Source organism: Alosa pseudoharengus, unplaced genomic scaffold, assembly GCF_046254945.1.
Source record: "Alosa pseudoharengus isolate Yale_2024_CS ecotype anadromous, Long Island Sound unplaced genomic scaffold, YU_APseudo_1.1 YU_APseudo_1.1_scf_23, whole genome shotgun sequence".
NCBI lineage: Eukaryota > Metazoa > Chordata > Actinopteri > Clupeiformes > Clupeidae > Alosa > Alosa pseudoharengus.
Genome location: NW_027468685.1, coordinates 21,419,375 through 21,443,223, shown reverse-complemented (window position 1 = coordinate 21,443,223; position 23,849 = coordinate 21,419,375). Strand labels below are relative to the sequence as shown.

The 23,849-nt window shown below is 43.1% G+C and overlaps 3 protein-coding genes and 1 long non-coding RNA gene across 8 annotated transcripts in view; 2 read left to right on the top strand and 2 right to left on the bottom strand.

Moving 5' to 3' along the window:
* The window catches only part of psmb8a (proteasome 20S subunit beta 8A), a 339,256-nt gene that overhangs the window by 161,529 nt on the left and 153,878 nt on the right, over nt 1–23,849 (top strand). The gene's annotated exons all lie outside the window — the stretch shown is intronic.
* Nucleotides 1–23,849, top strand: part of LOC143140875 (uncharacterized) — a 95,408-nt gene that overhangs the window by 54,512 nt on the left and 17,047 nt on the right. The window contains exons 1-2 of one of the 3 annotated variants that reach the window (XM_076302004.1): nt 17,585–19,559; nt 19,737–21,003. The exons of 1 other annotated variant lie outside the window; for it this stretch is intronic. In XM_076302004.1, the coding sequence (XP_076158119.1) occupies nt 18,161–19,559; nt 19,737–20,503 (2,166 nt within the window). In that variant the 5' untranslated portion in view covers nt 17,585–18,160 and the 3' untranslated portion in view covers nt 20,504–21,003. Of the gene's footprint in view, nt 1–17,584; nt 19,560–19,736; nt 21,004–23,849 lie in introns of those variants that run through there. One more of the 3 variants, XR_012990697.1, reaches the window with a different exon arrangement.
* Nucleotides 2,217–2,905, bottom strand: LOC143140182 (class I histocompatibility antigen, F10 alpha chain-like; the record flags this gene model as incomplete). Its single annotated transcript, XM_076300993.1, has 2 exons — nt 2,217–2,476; nt 2,782–2,905. Coding segments are annotated over 2 exons (294 nt in total), but the record flags the coding sequence as incomplete, so codon positions are not given.
* On the bottom strand, nt 5,401–7,942 carry LOC143140181 (uncharacterized). Of its 3 annotated transcripts, none has more exons than XR_012990569.1 (7): nt 7,694–7,942; nt 6,792–6,883; nt 6,549–6,678; nt 6,369–6,434; nt 5,889–5,978; nt 5,699–5,769; nt 5,401–5,572 (listed from the first exon to the last, which is right to left on the bottom strand). It is a non-coding gene; the product is annotated as an uncharacterized LOC143140181 (long non-coding RNA). The 3 variants fall into 3 exon arrangements; XR_012990570.1 differs by lacking the exon at nt 7,694–7,942 and adding an exon at nt 7,191–7,342; XR_012990571.1 differs by lacking the exons at nt 5,401–5,572; nt 5,699–5,769; nt 5,889–5,978 and adding an exon at nt 5,998–6,026.

The following is a 23,849-nucleotide window of genomic DNA, read 5'->3' as shown; positions in this document are numbered from 1 at the left end:
CGGGATCTCTCCACCAGTGTAGGGCCCTGTGAAGCCTGCGGGACACAGTCACCTTGGCCTGGGAGGGCCCTTGGGGGCACAGGCCTAGGCTCAACAGGCACGTCTGGACTGGGTGCATGTGAAGGATGGCAAGGGGGACTACCTGCACCATTGCCACCCAAGGCACAAGAGACGAAGGCAGAGTTTCCACTCCACCTGGGCGTGCAACATGAAGCGACTGAGACATCCGGCGAACGACTGCTGTCTCGCCGGTGAGAGAGTCACGGATGCCCTCCTGGAGTCCAGGACCATGCCCAGGAAGGTGGTGACCTGGAGCCTGCTTTTCTTGGGATTGGGGCGCAAGCCCAAGTCCTGAATGTGCTTCAACAGCAAGGCCACGTGTAGGCGGCATTGCACTTCTGAGGTTGCACAGATGAGCCAGTCGTCTAGATAGTTTAATATCCTGAACCCCGCTGCCTCATGGGTGCAAGAACTACATCCATGCACCTGGTGAAGGTTCGGGGGGCCAGAGAGATTCCAAATGGGAGGACTTGAAGACCTGACCCTGAAACGCAAACCTCAGGAACTGTCAATGCCCTGGCCATGGGTATCTGAAAATAAGCATCCTGTAGGTCGATGGTAGCAAACAGGTCCCCTGCATTGATGGCCTGCTGCACCCTCGGAACTGTGATGAACCTGCACCTCAGAAACCGGAGGTACACGTTGAGACCCCTGAGGTCTAAAATAGGACAAAGGTCCTCTGTGTGCAGGAGGGTGGACAGCTCTGCACGTAAGGTCTGAGCATGGGTCATGGTGGAGAGCACCCATGGATCCGCTTCTAAGCATCGATAGGTCCAACGAGATGGTGGATCAATTGTCGGTTCAAGGGTTTACCCACTATGGAGTGGAGGGAGAACGAGGACTGGCAGCGGATCCTCCGGAGGTTGAGGCGACGACAGAGCGCCCCTGAGAGGAAGTTGCCGGCAGAACCTGAGTCGATGAGGGCGGTGGCTGCAAGAAATCCATTTGGAGCTGTGAGGGTTACGGAGGTACACAATGGAGAAAAGCACAACGAGGGGATTTGGACAGCACTCACCAAAGGCCGTGGTGGACGTATGGGACACGCTGCTATGGCATGTCCTCCAGCTCCACAGTACAGGCAAAGTCTCTGGGTTAAGCGCCTTTGACGTTCAGCTGGGGTCAGGCGTACGGAGTCGATCTGCATAGGTTCAATGCCAGGTTCAAGGATGGGTTCAGCTGGTCGACGGCCTGGGTTGAAGCGGGAAACTGTGTTCAACTCACTCAAGCAGCTCTCTCGTCGGTGGGCCACCCGTATCGCCAACTGAATAAACCTCTCCAAACCTATGGTATCATCATAGGCTGAGAGGTGTAGGCGAAGTGATGGCTCCAATCCCTGGCGAAAAGCGGTGAGCAGTGCAGGTTCATTCCAACCACTTGCAGCAGCCAATGTGCGAAATTGAAGGGAGTATTCAGAAATGGAGCTCCGTCCCTGACGCAGATTGTGAAGTTTCTCCTGAACAGAAGAATCACCCGGAGGAAGGCCAAAAACTTCTGTGAAGTGCTCCAGGAAAGCATCCAGGGCGTTGGTAACTGGACCATTCTGCATCCAAACATTTCCAGCCCACTGAAGGGCCCTACCTGAGAGTAGAGTGATGATGTAGGCAATCTTCGCTCGGTCCGTCGGGTAGCGGTGTGGTTGCATCTCTAATGCAAGGGTACACTGTAGCAAAAATCCATTGCAATTGTCAGGGGCACCATCGTAAGCAGCTGGGGTACCCATTGGGCCTGCATGAGGAATTTGCGGTGGTGGAGGACCCGGGTTACCTGGTTGCACCGGAATGGCTGCAGGAGCTGCAGCACCGGCCCCAGCTGCGGTTCTGTTCATGTTGTTGGTCTGGCTTTCTGTCACGGACTCAGACTGGTAAAACAGATTCTTAGATAAACAGGTTCCTTTATTGGTTCAGAGGGTAATTCAGCCGATTGCAGAAGGATTAAACACTCAAAAGATACAGTCTTTCCAAAGCTCAGAGGATAGTCCAAAAAAGGGAAAACAGAGGATCCAAGGAAATATGAACAAATTCTAACAAAAGAGCTTACGCAAACTGGGAGAGGCAGGAAACAGAGGAGCACAGCATAAGTCCTTGAGTCCACAATCGACGAAGCCAGACACAGACTGGAGAATAAGGGAAACCTTTGTAGGAGAGTTAATGATGTGGTGATTGCTTGCAGGTGAGTATAGCTAATAGGCAGGTGAGTGTGAGAGATTCCATGTGACTGGGGAAAGCGGGGGTGTGGCAGTAGGAGAGTCAGTTGCTGGAGTGGCATGAGGGGGCGTGGCCGAGGGAGAGCCCGGTGCCGGTGTGACACATCTCCTCCCCATCTCTCTTCCAGGTGATTATCACTCCCTCGGGGTAGAAGCCTGTAGCATGGCACAGCACTCCAGAGTCCTTTTGGAGGAGAGTGACCTCTGGGTCGACTGGAAGGACAAGGTAGTAAGAGGAAGGGATAGTAAAATGAAAAATAATAGAAACAACACAGCAGTAAAAACAAAAATGTTGGCAATGCAGGAATAAGAAGACACGCAGTGGTATGTTTGTCAACATAGAATAACTATTTTGAATACATATACAGTATGTACATTAATAAAGTAAACATATTTTATTAGATTTAAAAAAGATGTAATCTTTTGGTGGAGGAAATTAGTAATGTGTTTCAACATAATGATTGGAATCCTTCCCACTGTACACCTACTGCAGTTGTCAGTGTTGTGTGCTGCTGTACCTTTTCTCTCCAGAGTGCTGCTCCCATACTGCACATACTCCTTCACCCACTTAATGCACTCCTGGGTGAAGTAGCTCTTGGCATTCTCAAGGTAAGCACTTTCATTGTTCCACTTATGCTGTGTAATGACAAGGTTTTGTGCCAATCCATCTCAGGTTCTTCAGATCCAGAGTGATAGTCCTCTCATAACCATCCTGAACAAATCCATCTGTAACTCCACTCTCATCATCCCAATGACAGCCGTACATCCTCTGCAAAGTGTGCACACCTTAGGTTGGGATAAGAGGAACGATTTTAGAACAATCAGAAATACACACCTGATTTAGTACTACCCTCATCATATGCAACAGTTCCACACTAATCAAACTCTCATCCAGAGGCTACTGTATGTAATCATCATCAGCTATCTGCTTTCATATATGCATGAACTGCATGCATGTGTTTGCAATCTTAGCCCTAGGATAAACTTGCTCATAACATATTATACTTCAACACAGCTAATCTTTTTTTTTCTGGTTACGAAGAGTGCTGTATAGCTGGGAAGGAATATGTGAAAAATCATGAAGATTGGGAACTTCTGGACAAGTTCTTGATTTTTGGCAGGGTGTTAGGTATAGGCCTAAGGTTTTTAAAAATCCATGGATACAAGTTGGGGTGGCCCCCCTAGTGGCAGTTATCCATAAATCCAAAATGGCCCCCAGCGAAAAGAGAAAAGGTTATGCCTCAGCTTTCTTTAGTCTTAAATTGTTGTACAATGACACTTTTCTACTTGATTTGATACAAGGAATCTAATTTTGATATTATCTTCCTATTTTAAGGCCATTTTCATGTCAAATGTATTGTCATGGTCACTTCTTTGCTTGAAAAAGGGTCCATATCTCTGAAATTAAAGCCTTAACCAGAAACTGCCTATTTCTGAAATCAAGTCACATAAATTGCAGAAATTGTTTCATGGTTCTATGAAATGCCCCATACAGTAATGTGTTCGACTAGTACCCAAGCTTTGCCTTCAGATTCAGCTGGTTTTACTAGAATGTTATAGTCCATTGCAAAATGTAAAAAAATCTAAATTTTTGGCAAATTACTGCCACTGAGGCACCCTTGGATGTTTCAATGTCCTACTTCTGAGTTTCCTAAGACAAGAAGAACATATGTGAGGTAAGTGTACAGTGATTTCACATATTTTTATATTTCACATATATTGCCATGTTGATTACTGAACTTGCTAGGTCTTGGTAGCTTGCTAGCTAGCTAGCTAATATATGCAAATTCCGCTTCATTCCTCCATTGAAAGAAAATCAGCAGATTGTAACAATATTAAACAACTAAGGAAGTTTTGTTTTTAAGTATATTTTAGTATTCGGTTTGGGGAACCCTCTCATAACAGCTGTTCTTACTTTTTTGCTAAAGCAAGGTGTGATTTACAAAGATCTTGATTAGGCTACTGAGGTTGATAACAGTACATGGATTGGGAAAAAAAACATGTCCATAGGTATTAATTACTTCTGTGATATACAGTATATCACTCTCTAGTATGAAGAAGGTAGGCTTTACATAGTTTTACATAATATAAATTCATTTATTACTGGGTAGTAACATAAGAACACTTGATTTAAAGTGATAGGAAACTAGCTTTTACTTTTTCTAACTTGATGTGAGTAGTTCTTAGAACTCTTGTCTTAGAGCTATTTTGAAAGTCCTTGGAAGGATTATCTAGAGGTGTATACATTTTGTAACCCATTTTCACCCACATTTCAGACATGGGTGACTTGATTCTGCTCAACAGCCTTCACCAGAGCTTCATGTTTGTTGATTAAAGCAAGGTAGGCCTACAGTTTAAACTGATATTGATAGTCAATGATACCCACACAGCAAAAGGACTCCGCGGCGGATCCGCCGCGGATGTATGACGACCTCCGGAACGGACCCGCGAAACGGACCCGTATCGGAGTCCAGATGCTCTCAGGAACGGATCCGCTACGAAGGCGGATCGCGGACCCGCCGTGGCTCCGCGCTGCATCCGCCCCGCATCCGCGATTAAAACCTTACCTCCGCGGCGGGTCCGTTTGGGACCCGCAAATTGATACATACATCCGCCGCGGACCCGCAACGGACTCATAAAGGCTCATCTGGCCCGGGTCCGTTTCGGACCCGTTTATCTAATTTTCAAAATTCCTTCTGTTCTTGCTGTAGGATTAAATAGGATAAACTATAGGATAAAAGTAAAACTATCACTAGGCCTAGCCTAGGCTACTACAGCAAGATAGGCCTACGATTAGCATCGCCTCGTATTTTTAACTTAACAATACTGTCAATAAACAGAAAAGGTTTAAGTCAAGACATCAATTTACTGTACAAACGTGATCACTACTCAATGGAAATATAAAATGGACATTTATGGAAAGTTACAGGTTATAAGCTATTCTGTTTTTGTTAAGTAGCCTACGTTGCCTAGGCTACTCTACATGAATTTTGAGGTCAAAACCTAATTTAGTGCTTTATCAGCCTAGGTCAGTGCAAACATGAAATATTTTATCTAATAGGCTACAACTTCAATGAAATGCTGTGCTATGCACATCTAAAATATCAGAAAATGAATAACTGGTGAATGACAAGAAGTTCAATAAAAAGATTGTTTAATGCTTATTTCTCCTATTACTCCATTTGTGTGGATGGAGGCGGAACACGTCTCCTCGTTGCCCGATCCACCGCCAGTTGAAACACCTAATTGCGTGCTTGGTGACCTCAGCGTCCGTGGCTGACCGTGTCACCATGTTTTTCCACACAGCACCTGTAATCAAACAGACAGATATGTTTATGTTTATGGTATGTAGCATCCAAAGCCAAGTATGCTTACACAATACAATATATGAGATAGGTATTAAGGAGATTAAATTTAAAAAGAAACATGACTTACAAAGCTCCTCTGTTCGCTGCACATTGAGGGCTGGTGTGGGGGTGGAGGGAGTTGAGGAGGGACTGCCATTCCTGGCCCATAGTGAGGTGGGCGGTGTGCGAGAGGGGGAAAAATGTATTAAATGGTAGTCATCATTGATAATACACATGGGGCCTTTCTATTCACTAATATTTCAGAGATCAGTCCCTACCTTGAGTAACTCTCCGTATGTTAAATGCGGGTGCAGGTGCAGGGAGTTGAGGTGTTGAAGAGTGTTGCGGTCCTGCCCCATGGTGAGGTGCTAAGGGAGAGAAATGGTTGTGATCTGTTAACCATGGTAGGCTGAGAGCTACAGGGCCAAACAATGGCAAACAAAAACAAATCTCTGGTCATACTGGACATGAATTTGTATGTTTCATTTTGGTATGCAATATCTATATCAACTCCATTGAAATCAATCTGTTTCAATACAATCTGATAATAATGAATGAACTTTTCAGGCAATATTACATGAATGCAGATGTTTTAACTGACAAAATATTTGGCTGAGATTTATGTAATGTATGAAGTATGCAGAAAATCTGAGATGGTAATGCAGATGCAATCTGTTGATTTGAAATAGAGTGACTACTGCTGTGTTAATATAGATGGGGCCACTGTATTCAATTTTATTTCAGAGATCAGTCTTTACCTTAACAGTTTTCTCCAGGTTGAGGGGTAGTGACTCGGCTGCCTGGCACTCGGCAAGATGGTGGAGCTGGAGGAATAGATACAAGGAGAGGGGAATGTCTTTAGCACTAAGAATGTTAACCATATCTCTAATATTAATATTATGATTTAGTTATTTCAATGTTAAGAGATTATTACTTACTTTGCCAGTGCAATTGGCTTAGGTTTGAGGCTTCAACTGATATATCAGGCGAGTTGGAAGGTACCTCAGAGATGCAAAGTCACCATTTACTGGCTCTTCTTCACTCTCATCAGAGTCCCCGAAACGATGGCTGTTAAATAACCATATCATTATGGTTATTGCAATCCCAAAATTTCCAAATATACATATAGTACAAGCATCTCTGGTCTATTTTGGAATGCTACGGGAATGTGTTCACATTACATTTTAACAACCCAGAAAGTATCTTCATCAAGCGAACCCAACAGAGGCAATCGTAACGTTAGATGGTAGAATCCAGCCGATAAAAGTTGACGCTGCAGAACAAACAAAATAGAAGATGGGGACCAAGTTCCATACAGTTAAGTTACGTTAGCATAATAAATCACAAACAGACGCCAATACCCATTAGTTGTCTGAACCGACTTAAACAGTCATTAAAATGCCGAGACTTTCATTACAAAGATGGCAGAAGGACACTAAAGTTACGTATGAGACCAAACTTGGCAAAATGCAAACGTTAATGCACAGCTAGCTAGAAGCTAGGGCTAAACCATTATCAGTGAGTCAACATGCTAAAGTTGTAGCTAGGTAGCTTTCATAGCAGACGAGTGCTTCACTGACTTCATTGACTGAAATACCAGTGCCAATGTATCAGCTTAATCAAGGATTGCATCGCAAACGTGATCTCAAACATATATGTATAATAGACATTAGCAATAACTTATGCAATTGCGCCTAGCAGCATGCTAGCTAGCAGCTGTATGCCGCTAGCATAGTAGCACTACGGACTATGGACAACAGCAACACATTGAAACAGACAAGACCAGACTAACGTTAAATAACAATGTGTGTTTTTTAAATCACACTACCATAACATATTCTGCCGAAATTGCTAACCCATTTTAAATCAAATAGGCTACAGACTCAGCATCACAGCTAACAATAACGTTAACTTAGCCTGTTGCTCAAAATTACAAACGTCTGCACTAACGTTAATGTTAGTCCTAATATCAAACAACGTCATTATAATCAATAAACATGATAAGTACGTTTTAAGTATAAAACCACAAAGGCCAATGTTTAGCTATTGTGAATGTCGCAATATATTAATAAATATCACTTACTCGAGAGGGTTCAGCGCAACCGTGTCCCAGCAAAGAAAATATCCACTAGTATGACTCTTCTCGCCTCTTGGTGTACAGTCATGTTCAACCGTTACAGTACAGGCGCGTCCGCGCCCGCGGATCCGACATGGGTCCACTCAGGACCCGCTGTTTGACAGTAGAATTTACGGAGCCGCCTGGAGGCGGAGCTGATCCTCTGTGCGGCACCAAAACGAATGCGACAGTCACGCGGGTTTGGCGACTTGAAGGCGGATCCGCCTAGGAGTCTACTGCTGTGTGGGTAGTCATTGCTAATCATATAAATGTAGCCCTGGAATGTATATGTAGCCAATTTCATTGTTAAATTAATTCAATTTAAAAGTTCTTAAATATTAGATGACATTTCAATTCTGATGTGGTAATCCTTTTACATTTCAGGTTTACCCCTCTTCATATGTCAAGTCTAAAGATCTCTCATCATGAATGATGAAAATCCATTAATTACAAGACGAGAAACAGATTGGGTATTGTGTTGTTTGTGTCAACAAAAATCTAACAAAGATTTGCGATGTCCATAAAAAACTGAGCGTCATCTTAAAACATATTAAAGCCTTGAACATGATTTGACAGCATTTGCTGAAGCTAATATCCCATAGCATCTCGGAGTGACGTTGGAAAGTTTAAATGATGGTTCAGGGATAGCCCGCACCTTGGAAAAAAAGTATCTTCATGGATGTCGAGGACACTTCCGGTCTCATATTTTGCAACGAGCCAGCAACAAGAGACCAAGGGAGGAGTCGAAGAGTGAAGTGACTGAGTCTAACAGTGAAGTGACTACTTTTAGTCCCCAAAAAAACAGGTCAAGTTTTAATGCTAGCCTAGACCATAAAAAACTGCAGTGTGTTTACTGTGAAAAATATGAACATGATACCACTGAGCCCATTTACAGGGCTAGGAGTGAGAACTGTTTTAAAGAATCTCCACAAATGGGCCCTGGAATCACAAAACTGGGCAGTTTATGCCAGGCTAAACACTGCAGTTGATCTGGAGATGTTAGTTATCATGCATCCTGCCACACAAAAATAAGGAATGATGTTCGTGCAGAAGAAAGAAAGAAATGGAAGCGTTAGCGTTAAATTCTGTCAGGAAGACTCAATGCATGCGTCACTCATTCATTCATTACTTCCGACCAATCACCAGTCTGCATCAGCCTTTATAATCACTTTACTTTGCACCTGCCTGTTGCTTTCAGGTGCCGATTTTCGATGTTCCGTATCCATGCACGGGTAGCTAGTCATTCACTTCGCCACAACTTTAACATGTGATGCAGTCATAGTAGCTTAGCCTACCTTACGTTCGCTTCAACCATGTTGGACGCATCTCACCAAAGTCTCGGGGGTTTCCATGTAGGATAGTAGCTCGTAAACGTCGGAGAGTAAGGTAGGCCAAATTGTTGCCACTGTTCGGGTTGTCCGCCTGGTCTTATCAACGGAAAGAGACAAGTTCCGCAGCTTGAAGGTTCTCTTTCACCCTAGTCTCGTGTTAGATCCTAGTTGCTTAATGAGGTTAACGTCGTATCGCTAACAACGGAAATATGGTTGCTAAACTTTTCTGACGAAAACCGTCAGACTTATCAGGCTACGCTGTTAACATACATGTACGGAACCGTTTAAAAAACTCCGTTACTCCAGTTATCGACACTCGCGATGGTTTCCTTGCCAAAGCTGCCATGATACAGCTTTGGTAGGTCCACATCTAGGCAAATTGTCTCGCTGGTCAGGCTGTCGTGTATGGAAGGCCAACAGGGACAAAAGTACTCTTCCTAGTCCCTTCCCCTTTCTAGGCTACTGTCATTAACCATAATATTTCCGATGCACCTGAAGGCCATATTAATCTTATTTTCATTCTCCTGTCTGGCTGATCATTATTGTCTGTCATTGTCTGTTACTGTCATTGGTTATGTACATAATATGTAGGCCCATACAATTGTGTTCGTTGATTTAACTAATGGCAACGTAAATGTATCATGGCTGTTTATTTGCCTGCCTGCTAGGTCCTTTTGAAAATGCTATGTCTCCTCTCTAACCACTCCATTCCTCCTTGCAGGTCTTCAGGCTGTAGGGACTAGAACAAGATCTTTCCTCAAACTCTTCTCTGCCAAAAGAGCAACACCTCTAGCAGGCACAAACTCTCCTTCAGGCCAATACTGCACTCACTCATACTTTTCCAAGCACAATGCACTTTGCTTGTCGTCATTCGTAATCTCCCATTACGTCACGGCAGCCGCAAGCACAGGGATGGCATTCCTTCCCATTTCTTCATTACTTAACATCTTAATAATCTTTCCATTTCAGGAGCAGCTCCTCTTCGTTTAATGTAAATGCCTCTCTCTCTAATTTAAGGGTATGCATCTGTCGGCAGTGGAGTACTGACCCTCACCGTAACTATCTACTTCATGCAGGGATGCGGGGCTGGTTCACGTAGGCCTATAGCCAAAACGTTCATCGAGGGACAGTGCTTTGGTTCATATTTAATCTTACTTCATCCAGGTCATGTGATGTCAACTTATTTACCTCCTCATCTAAGCTATACGCTAACCCTTCATGTCTTTATCCCACCACAGTAGGAGCAGCAGAATAGTGAACTTGCATTGTTAAATCATTAGATTTTGCAATTCATTATCGAATATCCATATGTCCTCGAATCTCAATCACATAATTCTCAATCGTCATATAATCAAATCAACCAGCAATTATTAGGCTACATCACCAATTCACTCTAACTATTTAATTTACTAGGTCTGTGATGCTGGTTCACATATTCTAAACACCCACTTACTCTTGGCTCTGGAGCAGTGCTTTGCTCACATTTAATCTTATTTCACCCAGTCAGCATGATGAGGATTACTCTTACATCTTTTGTCTTTATTTTAGTTATGCTAAATCATCCTCAGCGACCATCCATAAGTGCTAGTGTACTCCAGCTATGTATCTGTTGATTGTATTTTGTCTTGTCCTGTTGTGTCCTTAGGTCTGCTGCTGGTTAGTTAACCCTGGCTCTCTTTTCACTCCCTATCAATTCACTCCTTGAAGCCGTGTTCCTCATGGCTTTCAATGGGTTCATGCGCTCCAGGGAATTTTGTTCTGACAGCCAGGTTCTTAACCCTTCTCAGGATCTGGCTTGCTCAGCAGTGTTGGGCAAGTTACTTCAAAAACGTAATGTACTATGCATTACTTATTACTGTCATTTCAAAGTAATTTGTTACATTATAATATTACTGTCTCTGAATTGTAAGGCATTACACTACTATTGCATTACTTTTAAGTTACTTTCACCAAAATATCTAGAAATATGGATTTGCCATTCTAAAAGCAGTTTATTATGCTCAATGCAGCTTGCTCTTCCAATGGAGGGAGATGTGGTATAGCATAATGACTGAGCTAGGCTTAAGGCAACAGTAGAATGCAATAGGCGCAGTGCTCATAATGCAATACAAGGAACAATCATAGTCAGAATTTTGTTAAAAACCGACAAAAGGTCAAAGTCTGGTAAATTGTGATAGAAATACTGTAACTTTAAGGCCTAGGCCTACTCATTAAAATCAATAGAGAGCCTACTATATTGTAAATCAAAGCTTAAAGGAACCGTATGTAAGATTGTGGCCAAAACGGGTACTACAATCACTTTCAAATTACTGTAGAGCGGTGTATCCCCTTCCCCTCCCCTCTGACTGGCAGAGTTGGCAACCGGATGACGAAACACTACTGACTTTGTGATTAGTAGATTGGTGGAGGGTAGCGCATTAGGCCAAAACACAACATGACAACATCAACATCAGTTGAGGGCTGCAACTTCACTTTTTAAATGACAATATCCTGGCCAGACTACTGTTGTCAGTGATATAAGTATTTGAAATGAACATGATTTCTTAATGTCTAGTGACATATCATGGCAATTTTATGATTAATTGAAATACAATTTTTACATACGGTTCCTTTAATAAAGACATGTCAAGATGGTGGCCTGCTGGCCATTTCGGTGCCCTAAGTGAGTGGCTTTGAGTGAGTGACATTTAAATGATAACTCAAACACCTAAAGTAAAGCCTATTATTTACAGACCATTACTGTGTATTTTTAAACATTAATTTCTGAAGAAATGCTGTTTTACTTATAAATGGTGCACTGTCACTTTAAGAGCATTGATCTTTACGTTGTCATAATGCCCTTTTGCCAGCTCTTGTTTACAAGCCTTATTTGTTTGAGTTACATTGATAGCACAATATTAACAATAATATGCACAATGTTAAGTTGTTTTAAGCAACCTTCATTGCTTTGGAAATTGAATCATGTGCTTCATGTACAGTAGCCTAAATGCTTGGAAAACGAATGATTGAAGACCCTCCAATTCTAGTACTAGGTGGTGATTGAGGGAACCCAAAAGGTATCAAACTTGCATGTAACATCGTGTTAGTGCATTTTGACATTGTAAACGTTATTGATGAAGAGTGAAACGCAGTTTGCAGTAAAGCTACTATTCATTGGTTACATTTGGGTGCCCCCTCTGTCCTTTGGTGCCCAACGCAAAGTGCGTGATGCGCGTGGTGGGAGCGGTGGCACTGCCAGGCTACACAATCTTTTTCTGCATTTCTATCCCTTTATTCTCTTCAATTTAAGTTCACAGCACAAAGCTGACATGCACAACAGCATAGTTTGTGTTTTATCAAGAATCAAAAAGATTAGCGTGGCACTACTTTAGATGTTTCATTAATTTACTTGTGCTATTTCGCGAGCTGAGAGATGTTTCGGTTTCGCACACAAAGTGCACTAACTATTATGTTCTTCATAGCCTTGTCTATGACAAGCTGAAAATAATGAGCGTAGGCTTATGTCCATCCCGCAAATAGAGTTCGCCTGCGAGTCTGCTGCAGCCACAGTCATATTCAACCAGTATCAGGAGATAACGTTCTACTATTTTGCGCGGATTTTTTGTCCTCTGTTGTTCTTGCGTGGTGTTTGCGAATATGTATCAAAACAAAACAAGCGCTTAATTTTGGGTTAAACTGCATTGTAACGCGCGTTACTGAAGTTTGTACCGAGTAAATATTACCCAATTTTTTTTTTGTAATGCCTTACATTACCGCGTTACCGCAAACAGCAATATATTACAGTAATTACATTACTTTTGTAACGCATTACCCCCAACACTGTTGCTCAGCCATCCTCTTCTCCTCCCACTTCTATGTATTTCTGAAACATTCTAAAATGGACACCTCAGGTTCTGTTGTCATTATCAGAGATTCTAAAGTAAATAACTCTTCTGTCCCTATACTTCTATGATCAACTATCTTAAACTTCACCCACACACTTCTCCTAATGCACCTCTTTCTTCTACCCACTGGGTTATCTATGTCTAAACAATGGTTCAGAATCCACTTGTCGACAGCGGTTGGTAGCTGCGGGCTCTCAAACTCCCAATATACTGGCCATCCCTTTCGCATCGGCGCTGCAACGTCAGCAGCCGCTCTAGGATTACCTGCATCCTCTATCAAGTTGCTCGGAAGATGGTCTTCGTCGGCTTACGAGTCCTATATAAGACCTCAGGATCAAGCCCTTCTAGATGCGCAAATAGCTCTCGCAAGTGTCAAATAAGGTAAGCTACCTTTCAAAGGTCTGGTGGTGGTTATTCGGCTCAGCTAAAGCATTATATTAATTACGATGGACCCGAGCCACTCTTCTCCAGTCACTACGCACAGCCGGCACTTTAGGCACAGAATAAAGTGTTAATACATTCTAGTCACTACGCACCGCCGCCCTTGGTCTAGCTTCTGCAAGCAACCTTGGGTAATCACGTCACAACAGTTAATTTCCTTTATCCTTCCATCACCCCACTTCACTCATCATATACATAAGCAACTCGACTCGACAGTCGACTCGAATCGCATCATCAAATCGCAATCATCAATCGTTATCGAACCGAACGATCATTAAGCACTTACCACGGGGATTTGCACCACATTGCATTACATCTTGCCGTGCAAGAACCGAGCTTACGAAAGCTCTGAGCTCGTGCAGCTCCCCGCTGCAATCGCTGCAGACCATGCTGGTTATGTCTTCTGTACCCGCAAGAGAGTACACTTTTCCTATCATCTGTTCTTGGTTTCATTTCCTTTCATGAATCACTTTACTATTAACGAAGGATTTGTCTCATATTAATGTTCTCTTTGATTATGCTCTATTCCAGGAAGTGTCCCAGCCTCACGTCTACCCTCGGGTAAGCCTTTCCCATCTTTCTCTTTGGGGGTAGGCTCCGCCCCTGCCGTATTCACCCGGCAGGATCTGCGAGGGTCTCCACGCTTTGGGTCCTGGACTGAGAACGATCATTAAGCACTTTCCACAGGGATTTGCACCACATTGCATTACATTCTTGCCGTGCAAGAACCGAGCTTACGAAAGCTCTGAGCTTGTGCAAGCTCCTCGACTTCGCTGCAATCGCTGCAGACCATGCTGGTCATTTTCTTCTTTTCACCAGAGAGTGCTCAAGCTTTCTATCTGTTTCTCTGTACCTTTCTCTCTGAACTTATTACCCATGGACAATATCTATTTCATGTTTTTCTGTCTTGTTTAGCTAACGTTACCTATGCTGCTCATCTTATTTTGGGGGGCCTTTCCAAGAGCAAGGTGCAAAAGCATGGCCTCACTCTTCATCTTGCCCTCGGATCTGCTTTAGCTCCATTCCGTTGCAGGATGCGGCTTGCTCACGGAAACAGTCATCACATTTAGGGGTCGTACTTAAATCGGATATAATCTATCATGGACACTACACCGTGCTGTTATTTTGGGTAAGTCAACATAATTAATTCATTAATCTAAACCTTGCTTTGTTACATTTCCATCCAAATAGTAGTTGTGCTATTTAGCTTTCTTTAACATGGCTTTACCTCTGCCGGATGGACAGTAGTATCTGTTAATTTCATCTGCTGTACATCTTGTCCTTGCAGCTTCTGTTCACCATTGAACCGTAACAAATGGAGTTCACAAACTGCTTGTCAATTAAGAGCTAGCTACTCCATTGCTTGTCACAAGGCTCACAAGAATCTATGGACTGTACGGTTACTGAGTTCTTAATTACTAAAGACTCACTCAGCAGTAATGAGCATTTTGTAATCAATGTACTTCCTCTTGCAAATGTCTGGTGGTGGTTATCTAAATTTAATCATATTACTCATCTCTTCGTTTCTGGTGCCCGTACTGGCTTGGTCGCATTTGTGCAGGTCATAATCTTCTTTAACTGCAAGCGCTATTTCTTCTGCACTAACCTGAGCTTCTGCAACTGCGAGCTCATTGTCCCCCGAGCATTTGCAACTGCAAGCTCTATCCCGCTGCACTAAGAGCATCTGCAACTGCAGGCTCTATCCCATACACTGACCCTGAGCATTTGTAATCGCAAGCTCATCGCCCTGCACGTTTTTAGTTAACCCTTAAGCTAAGCTTCTGCAAGCACTAGTCACTCAAGCAACTGCAAGCTCAATTCCCTTCCATAACTTTAAATCAATCATAGAATTCGAGTCACAGGTGGTTGAATCCATCATCATAATCATAGTCATCCTCATCAAATCATCCGTTTATTTTATTAATAGTATATTCTTCATGTGTCTCTGCTGTCTGTCTTGCTTTCTCTGATTCATCTCCCGAGCTCAACCGGATAATACAACATGCACTGTTTAATATTGTTATGCTCTTTCAGAGAGGATGACCATCTAAGCATTCTGGTGGGTATCTTTATTTCTTATTCTTTGGGGGAAGGCTCCGCCCCTGCCGTCTCATACCGGCAGGATCTGCAAGGGTCTGCACACTCGGTGACCTGGACCGAGGACCTGCCAAAGACTGTCTTATTGTTGCTTATGCCTTTTGTATATCCTTTCATGGATTAAAACGTGTGTTAACTTTCATTGTACCTCCCTGAGTCTTTCTGATAGAAATGGAAGCGTTAGCGTTAAATTCTGTCAGGAAGACTCAATGCATGCGTCACTCATTCATTCATTACTTCCGACCAATCACCAGTCTGCATCAGCCTTTATAATCACTTTACTTTGCACCTGCCTGTTGCTTTCAGGTGCCGATTTTCGATGTTCCCACCCTCCCTCCCTAACCACCACCAGTTTGGCTTTGTCCAGATGTCCAGGGGGTAGGCTCCGCCCCTGCCGTCTCATACCGGCAGGATCTGCAAGGGTCTGCACACTCGGTGACCTGGACCGAGGACGGGGCCTATGCCAAAGACTGTCTTATTGTTGCTTATGCCTTTTGTACCTCCCTGAGTCTTTCTGATAGAAATCAGAAGCAATGAAAATGCCAATGCAGTATGATCCATTAGTTATTGCTCAGCTTGTAGCATATGTACAGTATAATGAATCTACCTTTAAGCTAGCTAGCTTGAGGAAACTTTATCATCGTCGCCTAGAGCAATTGGGTTCAGACTGGAATGGAACATATGTGCACCAGAAACGATTCAAAGAGCACCTCCTAGAAAGGCTTGGGCCTGAGTGGTCTGCTTTATCAGAGGGCCGTGATGTCTACATATCCCACAAGAAGACAGTTGTTGCAGCTGTGGCTCAGACTTCTTGCCTTCAAGTGACTGAAGATGAGGCGAAGACAATAGTTGAAGTGGGACTTATGCTGCGCAAATACATCCTTCTGCAACAGATGCCTTTCAATGGATCCTTTACATCAACCTGTCTAAGTGAACCAGTTGCAAAACCTCTTCAGACCCTTCTAGATGTTTTGATTCAAGGCTCAAGCTCTGTTGAGCAGAATGAAGAGAATCAGGACACCATCATTGCCAGGGTCAGAGTTGCCTGCACTATAAGTCAGTTGATATGCAGCAATGCTGCAAAGCAAAGTAGTCAAGCCCTCACCCTTTATCAGAGGAAGGAAAGAGAGACACCCTTTCCACTCTATGTGGGACTGAAACTGCATGGAAATGATCGCAATAAAGGCATCATCAAGAAGTTCCATGCACTTGGCATGTCAGTATCTTATGAACGAGTCATGGATGTCAGGAAGGGCCTTGCCTGTGCCATGTCAAGGCAGTTTGCAGTTGATGGAGTTGTTGTTCCATCAAACATGAAGCGGGGAGTTTTCACTACTGGTGGAGTTGATAATATTGATTAGTCTGGTCGATTTGAGCTCCATGGCACTGCTATATCCCTAACCAACCATCTCACTCATGACAACATGGGGGTAGACCCTCCTCCTCTAACCCTTGAAGGTTCTGAAGGCACCTCTATCAAGCTTCCAGATGACTTTGCCATTGTGCCGTACATCGCTGAATATGCTGGGGAAATCAAGCTTTCATCAATTCCAGATGGAACAGCCAGACCAGCTTTCACTGAGAACACTCGAGCAGGAGTGCCTGACCAAGCATGGCTAGACCATCTCCAAACGGTCCTGATAGAAAAAGATGGAATACCTCAAGACACACCAGTGACCTACTCTGGATTCTTCTCTCATGGCCAACGCAAAGAAGATGTCAGGCCAAGGGCCACAGTTGTTTTTTTATGAGAAGGTCTCATCTATGGCCATGCAGAAACACTCAGGGCCAGATGTACTAACGCTTTTGCGCCCATTTCAGGCGTATTTGTTTCGCAATGTGCGTGTAAAATCATTGCGAGGTATGTACAAACAGGCCACAATGATGTAAAAGCGCAAACTGCCTGTCGCGGGAGCTGAAAGTGGCAGATTGCGATTGTCATGTCATGCATATGCATTCATGGGAGGATCGATCCAGGGGAAAGTGGGAGTTTAGCGTAAAACGATGGGGGGGAAGAGTAAAGAGCGCCTAGTTATGTATTCCGCGGTATGTACAAAGACTGCTCCTGAAAGCGCACGTCTATTCTGCGCCTAAATACTTCCGCCTTGTAAAAGCAGGTGTTAATCCAAATTGCAGTTCAATGCGTCAATAAGAGAACCTTTCAAAGACAACAGAATCGCTATTTAGAGCAACAGTTTTTGTGGTGAAAGTATTTGTACTACCAAAAGCAACCTTAACTTTCGTTGGCCTTTCGAATGTCTTACTTTCACTTTCACGTCATTCACTTAAACTTTCCTACTTGCTAGATTTGACCAATCTTCTATAGCCTACGTGCACAAGTAGTTTGAGTAGAACTACTGATCTTCATTATCTCCCTGCTTGTTTACATCTTATCATGTATGGTATTATTTCATGATCGCTAAACGTTTGATTCTTTTTAATGTTGTCATCAGTTAACTTCAGTTAACTGCGGTTGTATGTAGGCGCTGCCATTCAGTTGTGGTGGACGTTCGTAAATTGCGTTTATGGGCGGAGAAAGCCAGAGAAAGGCGCAGTTTACACTAAGGATTGAACGATTGATAAATACGACGGAAACTTGGGTCTGACAGCGTTCGCAATCTGCGGTGTGTCAATGGCGCTGATAACGCTACGTTCGCAAATGTACGTACATCTGGCCCTCAATGCTTGTGGTCATGAAGGCAACCGAGTTTGTGAATCCTGGTCAGGTTCCAGTCATAGTGGCTGACTGCCCTCTGTATACGCAACAGAAAAAATGCCAATGGAAGTTCCCTGACGAGGTTGGCGAATCAAAAATGGTGTGCTTCATGGGATTCCTTCATATTGAGATGATGTCCCAAGAGTGTGGAGGTAAGCTGTTAGCTGGCTCTGGATGGGACCGGATGTTTGCCCTTGCAAAGATCTTCAATACTGGTGTTGCAGCATCTCTACTAAGCGGAAAGCATGTCAAACGTACACGGTATGCCTACCAGCTTACCCTTGCCTGGCTCCATGTACTCAAAATACAGGCATATGAGGGGTACTGCCAAGAGGGCTATGGGCCTCATGAAAGCATGGAGATGTGGGAGAATCGACTCAGGAATAATGCTCCAACAACCTCTTACTGGCTAACAGTTCGAGACTACCTCAGGATCAACTGCCGCCTCATCCGTGGTCAGCGAGTGCGGAATTGGCCACTGACCCTGAATGCCCTCGAAGATTTGTGCCCGTGGTTATTTGCCTTTGGGCATACAAATTATGCCCACTGGATGCCAGTATTCCTGAAGGACATGGCAAACCTGCCAGATACCCATCCAGCAGTCCACGAGGCGTTCATGGAGGGGAAGTTTGTGGTCCAACGTGGAGATAAAAAATTCTCCCTTATGCCACTTGATCAGAGCCAGGAACACAGTATTAAGTTTCTGAAGGAGGACAGTGGTCCAAAGGGCCTGTATGCCCAGCAGGAGGAGAAGGAGATAAACGAGCTCTCAAAACCGGAAGTCCTACGGGCCATTGATGAGTTTGAGGTTGCCTGTTTCTCTGCCTCAAGTGAGAAGGAAAGTCTGGAACATCCAGAGTCCTCAGCTGCTGAACAGAAAAAGTTCCTCAATCATCTGAAAGAACTATGCAATCTTGCAAAGGAAGATAAAATAGTCAGTCCCTTCAAAGAAATGGGTACAGAGCTCATCACCCTAGACACTGGTGAGGTCATTGACCATGAGATCTCCAATTCCCTCAGGGAAGCTCCTAACATTGGCAAAGCCATGTTCATAGAGTTTGTAAGGGACAGAATAGAAAAAGCCACCAAGCCCCTATCTGATGTCATTCCAAGGGCCAATTTGCTCACATTCACAAACAGGCCACCCGTGGATCTGAAGAAGGGTGCCAGCAAGTTGGGGTCTGCCAAGGCAAATACAGCCCTTGTCACCAAGCTCTTTATGTCCCTACAAGCCCGTCCTGATCTGAACATCGATGACTTCTTCAAGCATGAGAATCAGCATGAGCCTCCATCTTTGTCCGATCAAGGCAAGCTGCGGTCAGGAACCAAGTCAGATATTCTTAGGTGCTTACCAGGAATGCCAGGTCTGTATATATCATATTTTCTGTCTGTCTTAGATAGGGTGAACAAGGGTTCGGCACCTTTAAGCTCTACTTCTGTCGTAACCATTTTCAATCAGCAAGTCTTTATTTAAAATCTTCCGTTCATTTGTATGATCTGCTGCTGCTGGTTGAAATAAACTCATTCATTCATTCATTCAGGTCCTGGCCCCTCTCCATCAGCCAAAGAAGCTTCTGTGGTCGTGCTTGATATGGCAGCAGTAATACACATCATCAAAACCCAGCGTGCCAGAGTGTTTGGAGAGTACACTCAGATGGACTTGATGCCATACTTACACAGCCTAATGACTGACAGGACGACAAGAGTGGATGAGGTCTGGGACAAGTATATAGAGGCAAGTCTCAAATCCCAGACTCGTGTTAAGCGTGGTGGGACAGCAGGGTACAGAACACAAGTCTCCGCTAAGATACCACTACCAAAGGGAGCTCAATGGCAGAAGTTCCTCAAGGACAGTCAAAATAAAGATGAGCTGTTTCAGTACATTAGTGACGAACTTCAGAAGACCACAGCTGGCTCAAAGTACCACCTCCTTACAACAAAGGCTAACTTGGTCCTGAGCAACAAACCTACTGATCTAGAAGCATTGTCACCATGTCAGCAAGAGGAAGCAGACACACGAATGATGCTACATTTACGTCATACTGCCGAACAGGGTCACACCAAAGCTTACCTAAGGACAGTAGATAGTGATGTGGTTGTGCTGGCCATCAATCTGTTCCATGAGTTAGGTCTGTCAGAGCAATCCACCACATCACAGAACTGCTGGGACCTCAAAAATGCCAAGCACTGCCCCTCTTCCACGCGTTCACAGGATGTGACGTTGTATCAGCAATGTATGGAATTGGCAAAAAAACTGCATGGAATGCGTGGGCAGCTTACCCAGAAGTCACCGACACCCTCATTGTGATCACCCAAGACCCAACCAGCCTCACACTGGAATCAGTGCACATGCGAGTTCTCGAACGCTGGACTGTACTTATATGTATAGTAAGAACTGCTGTGTCGAGTCAGTCAATGAAGCCCGGAAGCTTCTTTTCACTCATGGCCTCAAGTCCCTGGATTCAATCCCCCCGACCCAGCATGCCTTATTCCAGCATGGGAAGCGTGCCCTGCACACTGCAGCTTTTGTCTGAAAGCAGTCCCTCTCCAAAACTCCAGAGATTCCGGACCCCAGTCAGTGGGGTTGGGAATGGAATGACAGAACCAAAGTCTGGGTGCCATATTGGACAGATCAGGAAGATGTCAGCAAGGGATGCTCACTCCTCCTCAACTGTGGCTGTGTGGTTGCCTGTAAGGGCAACTGTAAGTGCCACCGAGCTGGACTTCGCTGTACCACATTGTGCAAGTGTGAGGGAGGCTGTACTAATAATGATAAAGAGTGAAACAAAAAATCTTTGAATAAACACATGTTGTTTAAGTATGTATTGTTTTTTTTGTGTAGTTTGACTAAAATGTAATATTGATCCTTAACATGGTGAAAAGCCTATTATAACTTTTCACTGTGGCATAGTTCTGTTTATTTAAAGCCTCAATGGTCATTTTGGTCACAACATGTGATTTTGACACTATAGTGATAGTGACCTGTCCAATCAACAAAGAAAAGCATCCCTTGGAGGTAAAAATATGGGTGTAGGGCCCTGAGTAATATTTCAATGTGACTTTTTCAGAGATATTGACAGTTTATTTGAGCTAAATATGACTATGATAATAAATTGTACATGGAAATGGACTTAAAATAAGAACATACCAAAATTGGATTCCTTGTATCAAACAAAGTAGAGAAAATACTTTATACAACAATTTAAGACTAAAGGAAGCTGAGATATAACCTTTTCTCTTTTCAGCAGTGGCCATTTTGGATTTTATGGATAACTGCCACTAGGGGAGCCACCCCAACTTGTATCCATGGATTTTTGAAAAGCTTAGGCCTATACCTAACACCCTGCCAAAAATCAAAAACTTGTCCAGAAGTGCCCAATTTTCATGAATTGCATCCTATAGTATAATCATTTAATTTTTTTAAAATTCAGTTGGGTTTTATAGGATATAGTAGAGGTCCTGGGAAAGATTTGTATGCACTTCATTTAGCGGAGAATATCTCAACTGTTATAGACTAATATGACCCCATTGAACAACGTGGGATGTGTGCCAAAATCGCTACCCGGGACGAAAGTCCTGAAAATGACCACAATAGGTGACACTATTATCACATTATAGGTGAATGGGACTTTTTTTTCCCTTAATAGATATTCTCATAAACTTCTACCAGTTTAATCTTCATATTAAGAGAAATACTTTTTGTATTACACTTTGTCTTAAAAATAAAATAAAATATGCAAATTAGCCAATATCTCATTAAATATGCGTACATAAACCCTTGAAGCTATAGATTTTCTGAGGTGATCACAATGTTCACAATGACAATGATTGTAAGGTCATAGAAGAGTGTAAGCATTTTGATATGATATAAAGAAAATGGCTAAAAAACAGTCAACCACATAGCCTACAACTAGCAACAAACAAGAATTGCCAGTTATTTATTAACCTAAACTTTAAAAGCTTACATTTCCTATCTGTTCTAAATATTGCTGTCATCACCACAACTTTTTTTTTCAACAAAAGTTTACTTGGCAGCCATAGTGACCTGACATCATAGCAGACCACATGGCTGTCAAGCAAGATGACTTGTGAGATCAAGAAGGCAATCTACTCTTTATTCTTTGTGTTGCTGTGTACACTTATTATGTGTCATTATCATATGAGTTGTAATTTTGTGTATTTAAATAATTATAATGAATTTGTATCAGTTTTATATTTAATTTGGTGTGTATTGTAGCTAGCTAACTACAGTTTGTTAGCTAACTAGCTGCTAGTGTTTTCTTTTATTTTGCAAAATGGGGAAAATGTCATCACAACTTGTGATCACATAGTCTCAGACAAATTGATGAAGTTACAGTTTCTTCATGTCATGAAGTTATTCCTCCCAAATAATAGATAAGTTGGTACATACCAATTACTCATATTTGAAACCTTATTTTACAAAATATCAAATGACCTGGAGAGAGTGAGAGAACGACTTATCCATCCAGTGTCACATAGCTAATACTTAATTGACTGGGCTACAGCAGGAAACATGGTTAGATAGGCTTTAATTAATTAATTTCTATTTACAGTATCTGTGGATTATGGGGGTTAAAAATAGAAAGTGACATGTCATGTTTAAGGCAACTTTTGTTTGAAGTAGAAAATGTTTTATGGTAAAAAAAAATTAAATCTAGCTTTTTTGAGCAACCTAACAGTAGGATATCAATCTTGACGAGTGCATCCTATGCCAGAAGAAGAAGCAATCTGAGTACCTCTCTAGTGGTGAAATTGGCAGGGGTGTTATTGTTTCGCTTGCCAAACAAACAAAGATTAATGACACTCAAACTGCTAGGGTTCTTCAACTGACAGTGTAAGAGCAAGATATCATAAAATACCACACCAAATCCTGCTACAGAACATTACAAAGGGATATGGCTAAGGCTGATTGCACAACCCAACCATTAGAACAATCTGAGCCATCTCAGCAGAGACCTATTAATGATCCAACTGAGCGACGAAGCGAGAGATTTAAGACCAGTGCAACTGACACTTAACCTGACCTTAGCCAGATGAATTTCGCTCCGCCTAGCTCCACTCATCCATCTGGAACCGATCCATTGAAGTGTTGCTTCAGAAGGCTGGGCCTAATCAAAAAATGCTTGCATATGATTGAATAAGCCACTTGTCCGTCATCTATTGACGTGCTACTTCAACCACTCACATCGAAGTCAACCCGTGACGCTGATAACAGTCTCACAGTCGCTTCTACGCTATGTCACATCTATGAAACTCCCGCCCTGCGTCCTGATTGGCTGTACCATAAAATCGGTTGCAGAAATCCATGGAGGTATTATATATAACTGGAGAGAGTGACTAAGTCCCGCCCTCCATACAAATGAATGGCGGAGGCTAGGCTAGTAAATCCGGCCAATTCATAGTCAACGCCATCTTGAACACTGGGGTTCGGATCCAGCGCCAGTCGGCTCTGACCATGCGCCAAGTTACAAAGCTGGAAATGACGCATGGACCAACGTCGATTTTTATTGGATATTCTGTAAAAAGAGAGTCGTCCTCCAGTAAGAGGGTGGCGATAATGCACATAAAGTCCTTGCCTCATAACAAGAAGAAGAAAAAGTTGATCGGGAACGCGCATGGAGTCCGAGTGGAGT